The sequence below is a fragment of the Ochotona princeps genome, chromosome 7 (genome assembly GCF_030435755.1).
Source record: "Ochotona princeps isolate mOchPri1 chromosome 7, mOchPri1.hap1, whole genome shotgun sequence".
In the NCBI taxonomy this organism is placed as follows: Eukaryota; Metazoa; Chordata; class Mammalia; order Lagomorpha; family Ochotonidae; genus Ochotona; species Ochotona princeps.
Window position 1 is genome coordinate 53,040,930 of NC_080838.1, and position 16,701 is coordinate 53,057,630.

The 16,701-nt window shown below is 35.7% G+C and overlaps 1 protein-coding gene across 2 annotated transcripts in view; it reads right to left on the minus strand.

Annotated features, from left to right (window-relative positions):
* GRID2 (glutamate ionotropic receptor delta type subunit 2) overlaps positions 1-16,701 on the minus strand; it is a 1,304,007-nt gene that overhangs the window by 372,669 nt on the left and 914,637 nt on the right. For both annotated transcript variants that reach the window (XM_058667042.1, XM_004590568.4), the window contains exon 9: positions 5,169-5,270. In XM_058667042.1, the coding sequence (XP_058523025.1) occupies positions 5,169-5,270 (102 nt within the window). The remainder of the gene's footprint in view (positions 1-5,168; positions 5,271-16,701) is intronic.

Sequence of the window (16,701 nt, forward strand, 5' to 3'; positions counted from 1 at the left end):
CACAGATTTTTGACCTTGCTTTGTGTGGTAGTGGTTTAAAGCAAATGTTATGTATTTTCCACTTACATCCTTCTGTGACTGTAGAAACAGTTTAAATGTTAAACATCATTTTTCCTCATTGTTGCTACTGACCCATTCAACTGACTTCATTTACTATCAATATTTCTTTCTGGGGAAATTTTTAAAGCAATCTTCCTTTTTGCGATGACTTATTGCTAAGCCTTTTTGAAAGTAACTCTAGGAATATCCAATAATTTCATTTTGTGACAATATCATATATTTAAAATATTTCATTACTATATGGTTTTACCTAATACTAATAGACAAAAATGTTGCTAATTGTAATTACAAGTAGCAATTGAAATACCATAATTTCAGCGATCTTAAAATATCAAAGAAAAACTATCACATTTTGCCATGAAATTTTAGTCTTGCACAAGTATTTATAAAAATGTAATAGAAGTATTTTTGTGGTATTAGGCCACTTCAATCTAGAACTAGACTGCATTCGTTCAAGAATATTTTGAAAGCTTTGGAAGACATCCTATGAAAATGAAATTCCCCAAAGTTGAGATCTTTGCATTGTCTTTTTTGAAAGAATTAAGGCAAAGGGAGAAGGGAGTGAATGAGAGAAAGAGGGGGAGAGGGAGGGAGAGAGAGAGAGAGAGAGAGAGAGAGAGAGAGAGAATGAATGAACGAACGAACGAACGAACGAACAAACAGTGGGGAGCATCAATCTTTCATCTGCTGTTTTACTCCCCATATGGCTAAAACAGCTGGGGCTGGGCCAAGCTGAAGCCTGAAGTCAGAAACTTCACCTAAGTTTACCACATGGCTCACAACATACCACGCCAGCCTCCTCAGTCTGTATTTTATGTTCCTTGACTATCTAGATGGTGCTCAGCTCAATGACCATTTCTCAAGTTTATATGTGAAGGAATGTTTCCATAGAGATGCCATGTGTTTGGTTTCATCCAACCAAATCAGGCAAAGAGTAAGTGCCTTTCAAACACCAATTTGTGTTTTTCAGGTACATTGTTCTTTGTGGTGCATAGTTTTCCATGCCTTTCTTTTCACTTGTGGTTATGTAAGTCTTATGAGTATAACTCAGCCATGTTTCCGCTTTTTCACAAATGATCATGAACACAGACAACTGAATGACATGATTTGACCACTATGGCCATTGATATTTACAGAATCAAGGAAATCAAATGAGGAAAATAAAATCCTCCACGTGCAGTTGTGCTAATATAAACATACTCAAATATTTCACGTAAAAAATAGGAAAATGCAATATAAACATTTATTTTTGAACCTAAACATTTAGATTTTTGCATAATTCTTTACAATACATAGTTCACATATGTTTTTAAGCTCCTATGGTCCACTTCATAAGAAGTAAGGCTAAATAGGGAAAATATGAAGAGAGAGATGAATAGGGATAAGATATGGAGATTACTTTTTATTTATTTTTTCATTCTTTTTTCTTCATTTTGGAGAGATGTTTCTGGGTTTTAGTGATGGCTAAATATAAAGTTGTCTATAGATGATGCCATTTAAAAAATGTTTCATCACCAGTCCAACAACATGCAACCTTCACATCTCAACAGTTAAACAAGATTTAACTGGAGTCTAACATGAGTTCGTTCTGACCTGGAAGGCACAGGGTTGGAGTGGTGAGGACATGGCTTCTAAAATCAGGATCTGTGAACCTGAAGCCTATCTCTGGCTCCTGTTAGCTGTATCAACATGCACATTTAATTAGCTATTCATACTTTTTTACTCTTCAATCTCCTAATGTAATTAATACAGATCTTGTAGGGTTGCTAACGATTAAATAAGTAAACACATAAAAGCTTCTTATAATAGGTCCTAACAAATGATAGGCACCGGTGCTGGTTTCTTAGCTTCCCCATCCAAATAGTTATGGCCATAGTTGGGATTAACTTCCTAATCTGTGTCCTGGAAAGCTGTTCTACACACTCTTGGATATTTGTAATGAGAAATGGAGAGACAGAAAGAGTAAGATTAGAATACCTCCTATTTACATTTCTTCTCTGTCTGATTGTAGCTTTAGCAATGATTTTGCTTCTTTATTCCCATAGTGTACCTGAGGTCACAGCTCCCATATCCCTAGGTCTCTCTCCCATGGTGCTGGCTATTGTCAGGTTTGGGAATAATGCTGCCACCTCTCACCCTATCCGTCTATGTGGAATTCAAAACTTCCTATTCATCAAAGTACTGGTGCATCAGCACTCATTCTTGATTGCTTGAAGTATCTTCACATCACTGTTAATAATCTCTGTGCTTAGCTCTCTTCAGCGAACCATTAGTGAAACTATTTCTTTGACCCTGGAGCCACAAATAACACAGTGCTGAGTAATTTGTTTTAATATAAGTATTAGATTATTTCCTTCAAGTGAGTAATAGTGGGGTTTCTAAGAACATTAACAGTGATAGGAAGTAGAGTTTCAAAGATCAATTTTATTAGCTTGTTTGTAATTGATGGCATACATCTCCAAGATATGCAAGTGGAGAGAGCTGGGAATTGGTGTCAGTTGTAGTAGAATACAAGCCAAAACATCTTACCCAGGGGATTTCATCCATGGGCTCTTATTTTTTTCTTTTCTGGAAAGTGTTGTAAGTAAATACTCAAAATATAAAGGGATGGTTAGGTGGCCAAATTTAGTCCAACATAGACCAACCTAGTTCTAGGTTTTAGCAGGGTAAAAAATTTAAGATTTTGGAGTTGATGGTTAGGCTGAGCAAATAGAAGGTCACAATCTGTTTTCATTCACTATTTAAGTGTGGAAATGAATTTAAAGATAATTGTCACTACAAAACTCTCCCAAAAAAACACACTTTCACTGTATTCAGAGTTAGGTAATTCCAACTCACATGTGAAATAAAGTCTTAAAGACACAGTAGGAATGAAGAGAGTATAATGTGTTGTTAAGAGGAAGGGGTTCTGTGATGCAGACACAGACTTCCTGGATTTGAATCCCAACTCTGCCCACTACTAATTATGTAAGTTCCCACCAACTTTTTTTCCCATATGAATTTCTCAGTTTCTTTTTCCATTACTGGAAAATCATAATATAACTGCCTTCTGAAAATACTCTGAGAACCAAATAACATAATACATGCAAAGGATTTAGGGCAGTAGGTTCATCGAGTATACATGCACATCTTTATATATAGGGTCATACAGAAGGCACATCACCTTAAGATTGGAAGTATTCATAATGTAATTATCAACCAATCAATAACCAGGAATAAAGTATAAGCATCAAAAATGTAGAGTGCACGACCACTTAAATGTCTTTTTATGGATAATACTCAGATTCTACTTTCAAGACAATAAATTATGCTGAGCCTATTTAATTTATGGTAAACAGTGAACAAACCTGATGTTACAAATTTAAATGATTTACTTAATATCAAGTAGCCAATACTCTCCAATACATTCTGTATTAGTCCACCTGTCATTGCAATAACAACATATCTGAGGAAACCATGTTTACACAGAGCAAAATGTTTATTTAGCTCACCATAATGGAGATTCATGTTCAAGATGGAATCAAGACATACTACAAGGCAGTGGTAAACAATCAAAACAGTTTGTGGTACAGAAACAGAGAAGATCAATGAAACAGAATATGAACCCCAAAAGGGAGACCACACATACACAACCAACGAGTCTTCAACAAGAGTACTGAAGACAATGCAGGGAAATGGTTATTTTCTTCAACAAATGCTGTTAGAACAACTGGATATCCATTTGCAGATATAATAATAAAAAACTCCACCTTCAATATTATACAAAAATTAATTCTAAATGTATCAAAGACCTAAATGTGCTACCAAAACCCATCAAATTAGTTAAAGGAAACACTGGAAGCACACCACATGATATAGGAGTAGACAAAGACTTAGAAAAATCACCGAAATCACAGGCAAAGTCAAAATAAACAAATGGGACCACGTCAAACAAGTACTTCTGCACACAGCAAGGGGAATGATCAACAAAGCAACCAACAGAATGGTAGAAAATATCTGCAAACTACACAACAGATAAGGGACTAATATCCAGAATTTACAAAGAGATTCAGAAATTCAACAGCAGCAAAACAACCACCATGTTAAGAAATGGTTGAAGAAAATGAGCAGGTATTTTTCAAAATAACAAATCCAAGGCTAATTATGCTCAGGCTCCCTAGCTGTTAGGGATGTACAATGAAAATCACATTGAGGTTCCACATAACTCCAATGAGAATGGCTACATACACAAACTAACAACAATCAGTGGAGAAGTGCAGGAAAAGGTAGAGAGAGTGCTAAAACAACTGAAAATCGATCTATTGTATGATCCAGCTACCCTACCCTGAGAATATATCCAAAAGGAGATCTGCATATGAGAAAATGTGCTGCAGCCCCATATTTAACACAGCACAATCCACAATATCAAAAACAACGACATAACCCAGATGCCATTGAAAGAGGAATGGATGAAGAAACTGTGGTACATCTATTCTATGGGATACTACTCATGCATTAAAAAGAACAAAGTTTACCATTTGCAACAAGATGGTCCGAACTAGAGGCCATTCTGCTTAATGAAATAATCAGTCTCAAAAGAACAAATTGTTTTCTCTGATGTAAGACAACATTCATAATACGAAACCAAATAGATACATAGGCGAACAACTATAACCAGATTTTCATAGTTGAACTGTGTCACAGAGATTAGCGTACTGGGAAGTGAAGGTACACTAAAGTATGCATCTCCTGAAAATAAGGAGAAGTGTCGATGAAACTGTAAAATATACCTTAACAATATGAAACTAAATTTTCTAGCTTTGCCTATACCTATAATGCCATGGTACATTAAATAACAGAATGCTAAACTCGTAATGGGTAGTAAAGGACTACACTACTGTAATAATATGGGGGAAGTTGGTAGGGAGTATAGAATGGGAATGGATGGAGGGAAGGTAGTGGTAATCCCTATACCTACAAACTCTATCATGGGAATCAATAAAAAAATGTTAAAGTGTCTTAGAAAGTATAGTCTGAATTTACAGAATGTTCTCTTAGGATTATATACAATGAAATGGAGGATAGGCAACCTCTAGAATCAAAAGCCACAAGGCTCAGCAAAGACTTACCAAAACAGTCACCACACGTAGAACCACACCACGCATGTTATTCTCCAATTTTTTGTCAGTCAGTGATCCATTCAGGCCTGTGACGGGATTCCAGCACCCAAGCTGAAAGATCAAAATGCTTTGGTGAGTTTTTGGGACCAAGCAACTCTGATCACTTCTACAGCCAACACAGAAAACTGCATACAATGTTTTTGGGATAATTGGCATAGCAAAAGTCTTTCACAGGTTTTCTATTGTTCTATTTTAATAACAAATGAAGCAATTATCAATGCCATTTCCTGCCTTTCCATATCATTCTATAGCATATGGCAGTGCCCAACATGCTTTACAAGGCTCACTGAGGACATCGGACTTAATGAGAAGTTATATCTACACCAGCAATTCAGCCCAGGAAAGCACTAATTGGAAAAATAATAGCCCAGATAATTCCAACATAACATCTGTTCTAATATATCAATGACTGAACACATTAAGACTTTTTTATAGTTTCATAATTTTTATTTGATGTTATACTACTTTTACTGGGGGGGGGGGTGGAGATTATAATATTTTTGTGATGGTTAAATGTGTAAGTTACTTGAGAGAAAATCCCGTATCTGTTTTCAAAATAGTCATAGTGTATAAAATACTATGCTTTTCCATTTTCCTTTAGTGAAATCATTTTTGTCACATTCTGGCAGTAGTCTTTTCTTGTAAGTTGAGATAATTCACTGTTCTTCACTCTCTAAAATACTGGTTTATTTTTGTTTCTTCATGTGGTTCTTATCTGTTATGAGGGTCACCCGTTAAAAAATTTCTACCTTGAAATCTCAGTGGGGTAACAATGGAGGGCTCTCAGTCAGATATACGGAGCCATGAAGGAGATGATGAGAATGATAAAAGCCCGAGGAGCAAAACTGCACAGGGACTGTTGGCCTGCTATTAATCCTAATACAAACTCCATGAGCCTCCACACTTGGGAACCTATTCTGCAGCTGCACTTAAAGTCTGTAAGAGAGCTGCTGTCATATTTGGAGACTATTTTGATTAACTGTGTGATTGCAGAGGAACCTGGTTATTTGTGCTGGTTCTTCCCGAGGACTATGATTTACTTCCTTGAAATGCATTTTGCTCATGGCTTCCAAAGTCATCCACATACAGGCAAGTAGCTCACAAATACATAATTTAGGTACTTTTTATTGAGACTTAAGTTTCTCTTTGAGCTCCCCACAAGGTGTTTAATTAAGAAAACTAAATGCTTACAGTATATCTTAAGAGGAAATCACAATATAATCAACAAAGCCTACTTTTTCTTTATTAAAATAATTTGGAAAAGGCTGCTAATTGTTGATTTCAACTGTAAAAGCACATTAAATTCATACAATGATGTCATTCTTAGTTACATAAAAAGTATAATTAGAACTTAGATCCAATTAGCAAATCCAAATGTGTTGAAAGTCTAATTATCAGAGATATCGTAATTCTCTTGCCAAATTTAAAAGCTTATGAAATTTCTTTTGAGGTTTATTCTCTTCTGAGGTCAACCTAAGTCTATCCCCAATTTCTCTCCTTGATGTACATTTTTTTCTAATTGCTTCCTCAAGAGGATTTTATTTTCCTAAATCAAACAATGTTAGAGAAATTATTTACAACATTAAGTGAAGAGCTAAGTTTCTAATTCACTTTGCACACATTTCACAATCATTTTACTAAATTGTAAACTCATCCAGCAGCTTTCAGGCCATAATCTTATTGATGATGAGTGTGTCTAAGTTGTCACAGCACATGCGGAGATAGCTTTTCTGTCTTCCAAGTTCTCTTGGAGATTAGTGAACCCATTATCACGTTGTCAGCATTAGTGACATCTATGAATAGTCAAAATATTTACCACAGGATTGACAGGTTGATTTGTTGAACAATTTGTTTCAAAAACATCAAGACAAATGCTTAAAATATAGAAATTCCATCTTCTGAATCAGGTCATTCTTTAAAAACTTAGATTCTAAAACATTCAACTGTCTGGGATTTTTTTTAAGATTTATTTATTTTTATTACAAAGTCAGATATACAGAGAGGAGGAGAGACAGAGAGGAAGATCTTCCATCTGATGATTCACTCCTCAAGTGAGCGCAATGGCCGATGCTGTGCTGATCTAAAGCCAGGAGTCAGGAACCTCTTGCGGGTCTCCCACACTGGTGCAAGGTCCCAAAGCATTGGGCCATCCTCGACTGCTTTCCCAGGCCACAAGCAGGGAGCTGGATGGGAAGTGGAGCTGCCAGGATTAGAGCCGGTGCCCATATGGGATTTTTAAATAACAGAAAAATATTTGCATAGGGAGGATAGATAAACATATTTTATCTTTAGTCATGGACATTGATTTCAACATTATTAAGACTATTTTTTAAAATTTATTTTTGACGATGTTTTTACATAGTTGATTAGGGTGGGAAAGGCTGAGGATCAGAGGAACGTAGGCGAAGCCATTGTTTCCAAATTTTCTTTTTCTTCTTGTGTCAGGGGGAAGGGAGGAGATAAGGGGAGAAGCTGCACCAGAGAAGTTCCCCAGTGCCCTGGGATAGGGAATGGCCACCTCATGTCATCCCAGGGTGCCCCAGTGTGGAGCGTGCTCTGAGGGGTCTGCTCAAATGAATTTGATAGTTCTGAAATGCTGTCAATGTCACCGTTCCATAAGACCATTTATTATATTTTATCTTACTTTGTTTTAGTTGGTTGCTTGGACTCCCTTATCAATCTCTAATTCCCTACTTGATAAAGTTTTCTAAATATGCAGTATTCTTAACTATCTGATACACATGTTTTATGAGAATAGTATTCGCAAAGTTGCTTGTTGTCTTAATCATGATGGGCTGAATTTTAAGATTGGTGAATTTCTTGTGTTTATCTGAATCCTTCATTCCTACACATGCACAAGCTATAATATTTTTTAAATTGATTCAATGTGGAAATTAAGAACAAGAATACTAAATGTTGGAACTGGTTGGCATAAAGTGTTTAGCAGATTCAGTGGAAATCTCGAAACCCCTATATATCTCCGTGTGTATAATACACATCTAGCACATCCCAGAGTATAACAAAGAAATCAATAAATATAAATACTTGCTTCTTACACCGATTGCTTAGTTTTTCTTAAATTCAAAATACTTTCTAAAATATCAGCCATGTTACACGTCATCTCATGATAAAGTGCTTTTGCCATTATTGGTTTTAACAGCAAGGAGAAGCACTCAATCCTAGTGTCATATCTACTACGACATGAATCTAAGATTCAAACTTGTTATTTTTAAAGTTAAGATTCAAGGTTTTTTCATGGCAGTGTTGTTCTGTAGCTTATGAAGCCTTTTGACGAACATGATCTGTTTAAGTTTAAAAAAAAGATATTTTATTTTATATTCAAAGAAATTGAGGCTCAGAATTGGTAAGTGACTGTTTCAATGTACTTACTACCCAGTGCATTCATATCTTAAGAATAAAACTTGAAAGAACAATAATCGTCTTGATTTTAATAACAATTATTACAATATTTACCTAATACATAACATGTGCCAATCATCTAAGAGCTTTACTTACATTGACTCAACTATTTCTGAAAATAGCCCTCTGAGAAGTTTCCATTATTATCCCCATTTGTGAAGGGCTGAAAAGTTCTGCTCTCTCCATTGTATTTCCTCTTAATTATTTTAGCCATCAAGAAAGCTTGAAATTAAGGGAAGTTGTACAAGAAGGAGGTGGACAGAAGCAATGCTCAAGAAGTATTTCTGAAATTGTATTCCAAAGGATCAACTTAATAAACATAACTACAGAACAAGTTTCCTTTAACCTAAGGCCTATGTTGCTTCTTAAAATGATACAACAATGATTCGTGAGATTAATACTAGTAAGGCATAAGGATGATTATCGACATCGTTTTCAGTATTTCTCAAGTTTTAAGATTCCTGAATTTCTGTTCATATTCACTCATCTCCCTGAGGATCACTTTAAAAATTCTGTCTGGATGTAACTAACTCTTCCAATAAGTGTATTTGTATCTACAACAGGGAAAGCTCCTTGAAGCCCAGCAAAGCATGGGAGGAAAAATCAGCAGAATTCACTGAGACCCAAGTGTCAAGTTGAGTAACAACCTCCCTGGTTTCATTATTTGAAATCCCACTAACTTGACTTGTTTGGCAAAGTAGAAGAGGTTGTTTCTGTCTGGTTGTCTTTTTGCTTCTGTTTCTGTACTTTTTAGCTGCCTAGAGACCCAAAAAAAAAAAAAAAGATAATACACACAAAATCTCATATTATCTATTCACCTGAGTGTTTTCCCAACAAAAAAATAATAAAAGTGGCCCTTGCAATTTACAAGAAATCATACTACGGGTGACAAAACAAAATTCACCATCTTCTATAGTTCAGCTGCCTAGAGAAAATTTACAAGAGATAAAAAGGTAAAGATCAATTCCATTTCAATTACAGTATATCGATTTTCTATAGGAATTCTAGTTATTGCCTAAAGTCATTTTAAATTCTTGAAAATACTCAGTGCTTAAATGATTTCCTTTAGTGGAGCTTTGGCAAGAATACTCTGGTAGCATCCTGTTAAAAATCGATGTGACATCATCTCATGGTCGACAAAGTAGTTGATGAACTTGCATGACCACAGTCACATTCTCTGAACATTAAGTACACAAACAATGAAGTTTTCTATATTTCCTCTTTCCCTCCAAATTTTCACTTTGCCTTTATCCATGGGCTGTAATGGATGGGGACTTTTGACTCTGGAGTTTTACACCACTGTTTTTTAGGCAGTGTGATAGTGTCAGAAAGAGCTGAGCTGCTCAGCTTTAATTTTACACTGAATAGTTTGTAGGCTTTAATAACAAGAATCAAGAGAGCTCCTAATTGAATACCAAATAGAATATCCTACATTTATTAGCTCGTACTCATATGGAACAAAGAAAGCCTGGCTATACTGCCAAAGCCTCAGCTGTCGGGCCATGACTATCCACTGTCCTGGGGGCTCTGTGCTCCTAGCCACTGTTTCATTTATTTGATTTTTCAGCCTTCACACTGAGAGAAAACAACAATGGCACAGGCAAGCAGCTTGAAACCCAGCCATTTAGAAATGCGCAACATTTATTTGGTAGATGCTTCTTGTGTAATGGGATGGGAAGTGTAAAAAATACACATATGGCATGTTGACTCAGATGCATGGTTTATGGAGTTAAATTGGAATATTTTCCTCTTTGACTTGTGTAGAAATGCAATGTGCCAGTAATCCTTTCAATAATAATTTTCTTTATGGTATTTTCCACCTGTAAAATAGGTTCAATTTGTAAGCCTTGCTCCCTAGAGGATGATTATACGGTCCTAAAATTCCATTCTTACAGCTTGGTCATTACCATGAAGTAGCAGTCAGTCTTTATATTATGTGGAATAGCCTTGGCATTTTTGCTTCCTTCTGGGAGAAAATGTCTTTGAAAAGCTGGGGTGGGGGTAGTGAGGGAGAAATCACATGATTCAACCATTTAGATCTCCTGCCTTACTGAGGATAACAAAAAATTCCACAACATGAATTTCTCAACTGATTCTTATAAAGGAAAACTTTAGGTATTTGCATGTATTTGTTATTGAAATATGTATTCTAGTAGTTCAATTCTTGCTGATGTAAACTGCCATTACACTACATTTAGAGGCAATACACCATAGCAGTAAAGGTTTGAAATTTTAGAAGCATATAGCTTAGATTCTTGGACATGTTCTCTGACTTATACGAAGACTCAGTATTCTCATTACTCAAATGGGAATAGTAAGAGTGATTAGTTATGGAGCTTTTGGGACTACTAACCAATTTAATATTAATATTTAGAAATGTTATTGGCATGTAAGGACTAAAGATTTTGTTACTTTTAACCCCACAAAATCAGAATTCTTTTGCTCCTTGGTTGGTCACATTCTCTGGGTGAGTTGTGAGTTTCAATAATAAAACATTCCTCTAACACTGTGAATTTTTAAACTTTGGGTTGCAGGTTAAAGTCACCTAGAAAGCTTGAAAACTCTCTGGGGCTACAGTCCAGAACAATTAAATTAAATCTATATGGATGGGATGTAGGCGATCGTTATGTTTAAGCCTTCCCAGGGAATTCCAACATGCAACCCAAACCAAGAACCAGTGCTGAAAAACTTGCTGTAACACACAAGAAATGCAAACTTAAAGAATGACTACTTAACCCTGCTGAATGGAGGCACTGTTTTCACTGGGTCCCTCTGCAAAAAAAAATCTGGGGACCCTTTCTCAAATAAACAAGTTGACTTATTTTTCCATTTTTAAAATAAGATATGAACCCATAAACGTTTTGAAGCCAAATGCTAGCCACCTTAATCAGAGCTACAAATATAGCCTTACATTACTGGCAGTGATTGGTACCGAGTAAAACCTAATAAATGAGCGAATGAATTTAAACTCTTGATTCTCCTTCATGGCTCTTAAATACTTCAAAGAAATGTTTGTTTAAAAATTACATTAACATTCTTCCTATTTTTCTTATGTCTCCCATGAAATCACTATTTACTTCAGGCTAGGGCACCATTTTCATCACCTTTGTGTGTATTACAGTTCTTTTCTAAGTAAAATAATTATTTTCGTGAAAATGACCGTGTTGAAATCAAGCATCCTTATTGTACTGTGGATCTTAATTCTTTCCATATCTAAAATCTCAGGCCATATATCGTCTTCAGTTTTACCACCCTTTCAGTGTCTCTGCTTCGACGTTTTAAAGGCACCTGTCATATTTGCAGATAAGGTTTATCATCCAACAAGAAATCAAGAATTTATTCTCACCACCTCTTCTATCCACTTCATTGCCAAAGTCATCAAAATTTACCTCATTAGTAAAAAACCTCTTTAATATATTTATTTCCATCTTCTAACCCAACATAACTTTATACTTTCTCTTACAAAATCTTTTCATTGTAAACATAAACACAAGTGTAGATGTCATGTCTCGTGCTTAAAAACTTTCTGTAAATTTCCTTTGTTTGCAAGATAAAAACTGCATTTCCAGTGAAGCCAATCAGGAGCTCTATGATATACAACCATTTATATTTGTTGTCTCATGTTACACTTTATTCCTTTCTAATGCCCTGAACTCTAATTACACTAGTCTACCTTTAGTTTCTTGAGTAAAATGTAATTCTTCCAACTTAAGAATTTAAACATTGCTTTTCCTGCACTGAAACACAACAGAACCACTTGGGAAGTTTTTAAAAAATTTCAATTCCAAACATATACTACATGCCAATCAAATCATAATTTCTGAGCATAAATTCCAGATATTGGTAGTTTCTAGTTACCAAGATGACTCCAAAGTATGTTTAAAATTGAGAATGAGAGGTTTCAGATATTCAGTCTTCTTTTTCTTTTTAGAACATTTGCCATTCCATAAATGAGTTACAAGATTCACTCCCATTCATCCTTTGGGTCCCAGTGCAAACAGGTACAACCATAAAGTAAACTTTCCCTAAACTCATGTGCCCACAGTTTGTATAGCCCATGTCACATTAACACAGAGAAAAGCGTTTCTCTTTTATGCTAGTATCATGGTGAAAAAAGCAGGTACAATACTTCTGTATATACATTCTTAAATAAAATAAATGAGCAAATGGATTTTTAAGAGTTTTAAATACATATTTTTTAAATTAATCTTCATTGCAATAACTATCTGTAAGTGTTGATTCAGGAAAAATTAGCTTTTTTGTTTGCTCATGACCCTTGGCGAATATACAAGTCTTTGACTTCCACTTTGATTCCACACCAAGTTCAATGATTTTGAATTAAGAAACGACACATTTTGTGGTGATTATTGTTTCTTATGAGATGACTTAAATGTGAACTTCAGCTATACCTAAGACACTGTACTACCAGATATCAGCTAAGAAAGAATTTTCATTTGGATGATTTTCCTATTCTCATTCTTCCTGAGTGCAGAAAGATTGCACTTTGCAAAATAAAGATTAATGAATGCTTTTCAAAAGCTTCCAGTTTGAATAGCATTGTTACCCTAACAGGACAAAATAAACTGTCATTTTAGCACTATAGTTAGAAGAATTATATAACAACAAGAAGAATACAAGTAAGAGTGTTACCTACTCCAAGTGCTTCAGAGGGACTAGATCCTGTTCTAAGCACTGTCACTTTCCTATCTCCTTACAAAAGAACCCAGAACAGCAATGCACTATGAATTGTCACTCCTGTCGGGAATGAAACAATATTCCTTTAGAAGCAATCTCTCTCCTCAAAACAGCATTGTCGGGGGACCGAACACCTATGTATGATTTTTCAAGGTCAAATCTAGTGATATGAATACTTAACCAAATAGGCTCTTAAGGGGAAAGCTTTCCTTTCCTCTTGAACTTTATCCTTAGTTAATGCACTGCATTCTCTAAAGGGAATTGTAATCAAGGAATTACACCCCCTGGACAGTCATATAAAAATATTAAAAAAAAAACAACAACAAAGTAACCCTTCAATGCTGGCTCAGGAACCTCCATGTAGAGGCTGATCTTTCAGGCTCTCTGATGGGGCCTTCTCCAAGAGCCTCTGCATAGACTAACTTACAGGAGGAGGGGACTGGGTTGTGAAGCTGGGAGCAGGTGGAGTGGGGAGGGGTTAGTAGCTTTGAAGACACTTTCTCCATTCTGACATAGAACTCTGTTTCTCGCCATCCCTGAAATTTTCTTCTCTCCACTCAACCCGAATCCAGGTTTGTAAACCAGAAGAAGCATTTTATCGGAGTTTCCTAAGTAGTGAGAATTCTCCTATACAGTGTTAGCACATTTGACTCTGACTGAGTGCCATTCACTTGGGTTGTTTGTGTTAACTTGCACGTGCTTCTGGAGTCCTGCATTTGCTGTCACAGCAAGTGGAACGAGGACTTTCATGAAGTCCTCCCACACCACAGCCCAGGTCAGTTTTAGATAACCTCTTACAATAATAATGGCTCACATTTACTGAAGACTTTCTATGAGGTAGGCCTTGCGCCAAGCCCAAATAATTACTTTCATGCTATTATCCTATTTGCTAATATTCTAATTATCCTAATTTTAACAGATGCGGAAATTGAAGATTAGAGATCAACTGACTTGTTCCAGGTCAAATGAGACGGCCAAAATTTGAACATAAGCAGTTTACCTCCAGAAACCACAGGTCATTCTGACCTCAATGACACCATCTCAGAATGGCCTAGAGCAAGGGGCATGGAGATCATCATAATGGTTCTTGAATGCTAATTTCTCAAGACGAATTCTTCCTTTTATTTTTTCAGTGTCCTTGAAACAATACAGCTTCCTTGAAGCAGGATGCCATATATATTTTTTCTGATTCAGATATTCTTGTCTCAGTCATATGGAATCCAAATGTTATTGATAATATTAATGGCAGTATTGGGAATATTTTGATGACTAAGTAAATGTAGGGAAAGGACTATAGCTTTGAAATACTGGTCAAAATTCAACATTGAGCTAATGGAAGACGCAGACCTTACTTCCAATAAATTAAACATTTATGAATTTCAATTTTTTCATCTGAAAGTAAATGGTTTGTAAGGAAATTAATTCTAAGCTCTTGTCACCACTCACAGCTTGTTAATGGTCAGTTTTATTTTGTGGATGGTTTCTATCAGTAAACTTATCTTTAAGATATACAAACATTACAAGTGTTTTATCCACTAAAGATTATTCATAAGTGAAGCTTACGGAATAATTTATAGCTCTCTATTAGATCATAATTTCTATGAAAAAGAGACCATTGACTGGCTTATTCAGCAGTGTATACCCCAAACAGTGCCTAATATATAATTCACAGATAATAGATATTTCTTAAATGAATGAAGCAAGAAGTTTTATTCTTCTAAAAGAACATGTTAAATTTCAGCAGCATGTAAGAATATTTTGGCAGGCTGGTTTATCTTATGGTGAAGGATAATTTAGTTAGTCTTATAAAATCGTAAAATGACATCTAGTTTTGTGATGCTACAATTATTAAGATGATTGAATTCATACATAGAAGTATTCCTATGATGAACAAGAGAGTGTTTACCATCATAAAACTTTCTCGATAACCACAGGCAGTAGAATCAAACACTACAATAGGTTTTCTTTGTACTAATACTAACGTGACGCTTGTCTAGGTCACTGTGTAATTCCTCCTTCAGGCTCCCTCTTTGTCAGATGTCTAGGCCAATGACAAAATTAGATAAGGCAGTATCTTTATTTTATTGGATGCCGTGAATCTGCAAATGTCTGAGTATGCCTCTGAGCATTCCTCCTAGCTTTGAAGACCGTTTTTATTACATTACAAAGTATTGCAAACATTTATGTGATTGAGACTCTCATAAATCATAAACTCTTCATCAGGCATGTTAGAAAGTGCTAACATTCTTCAAGAAAATTTTATTTCTTTTTGAATTTATGTATTTTTCTAATTATTCATTTTAAATTAGTGATCTGAAATATGTTTCTCCATATATGCACCCATTGGCAACTATGCATTATAAACACATACGCATAATAAGTATGAAAAAATGCAGGGAGGGGTATTGGTAAGATGTCAGGACTAGGTGATAATAATCTGCAAAAGACATATCAATAAATAATTTCCAGCACGTGATTACAGCCACTGTAAATGGCAGAAACACATTGTTGTCCCATTACTCAAGATCTGTAACAAAGAAGACACTATATATTTACTGCTTTTACGGGAAACAAGGAAATATAATACTTTATACCTCCAATAGTTTATGGATTAAAAAATAGGAAAATCAAAAATAAAATGAAGCAGTTCACCTAGCCAGTATATGGCCAATTTCCAAAAGATTGATATAAATAATTAGGGTACAATATTTAAACAACAAGGTTTTTATGAGGAAGGCTCAGAATTCACCAAAGTAAATGAGGATACACAGCCGAAAACTGTGTGCTGTTCTGCAAGGTGGCCACAAATACCACGTGTTGTTTCAGGACACGCACGCTGTTGTTCCCTCAAATCCCAGGTTCAATTTTTCTCTGCTGGGGTCCAATTATTGATTGACCCCCCCCACTTTCCTCTTTTAACATTCACAAGTTAGAATTCTATTTTATGAGTGGATTGCATCTTGGCAGGGCGGAGTGAATAAGTTAGGAGGTGTGTCTGCCTTAAGGAATGGGATTTATAACTCATGAAACCAGTTTTGATGAGCTGTCTTCCCTTTCCACCATGTGTGTACACAGTACTCCTAAGTTAGGACCCAGAATAAGGCACTGTCTCTAAAGCAGACAGACAGGCTTTACCATACCTTGAGTTGGCCAGCATCTTCATTTTGGACTTCCCAGACTCCAAAACCCTGAGGAATACATTCCCATTATTTATAAGTTACCCAGGCCAAGGTGCTTTGTTACAGATAACTGCTGGGAGCAAGACATGCCTTTTGCCTAAATCTGACTTTGCTGCACAATTTACTTTTCCTGATAGAGTACAACAGAAATGTGTGGTTTCTGAGCCTCGACCTTGATAGATCTCATA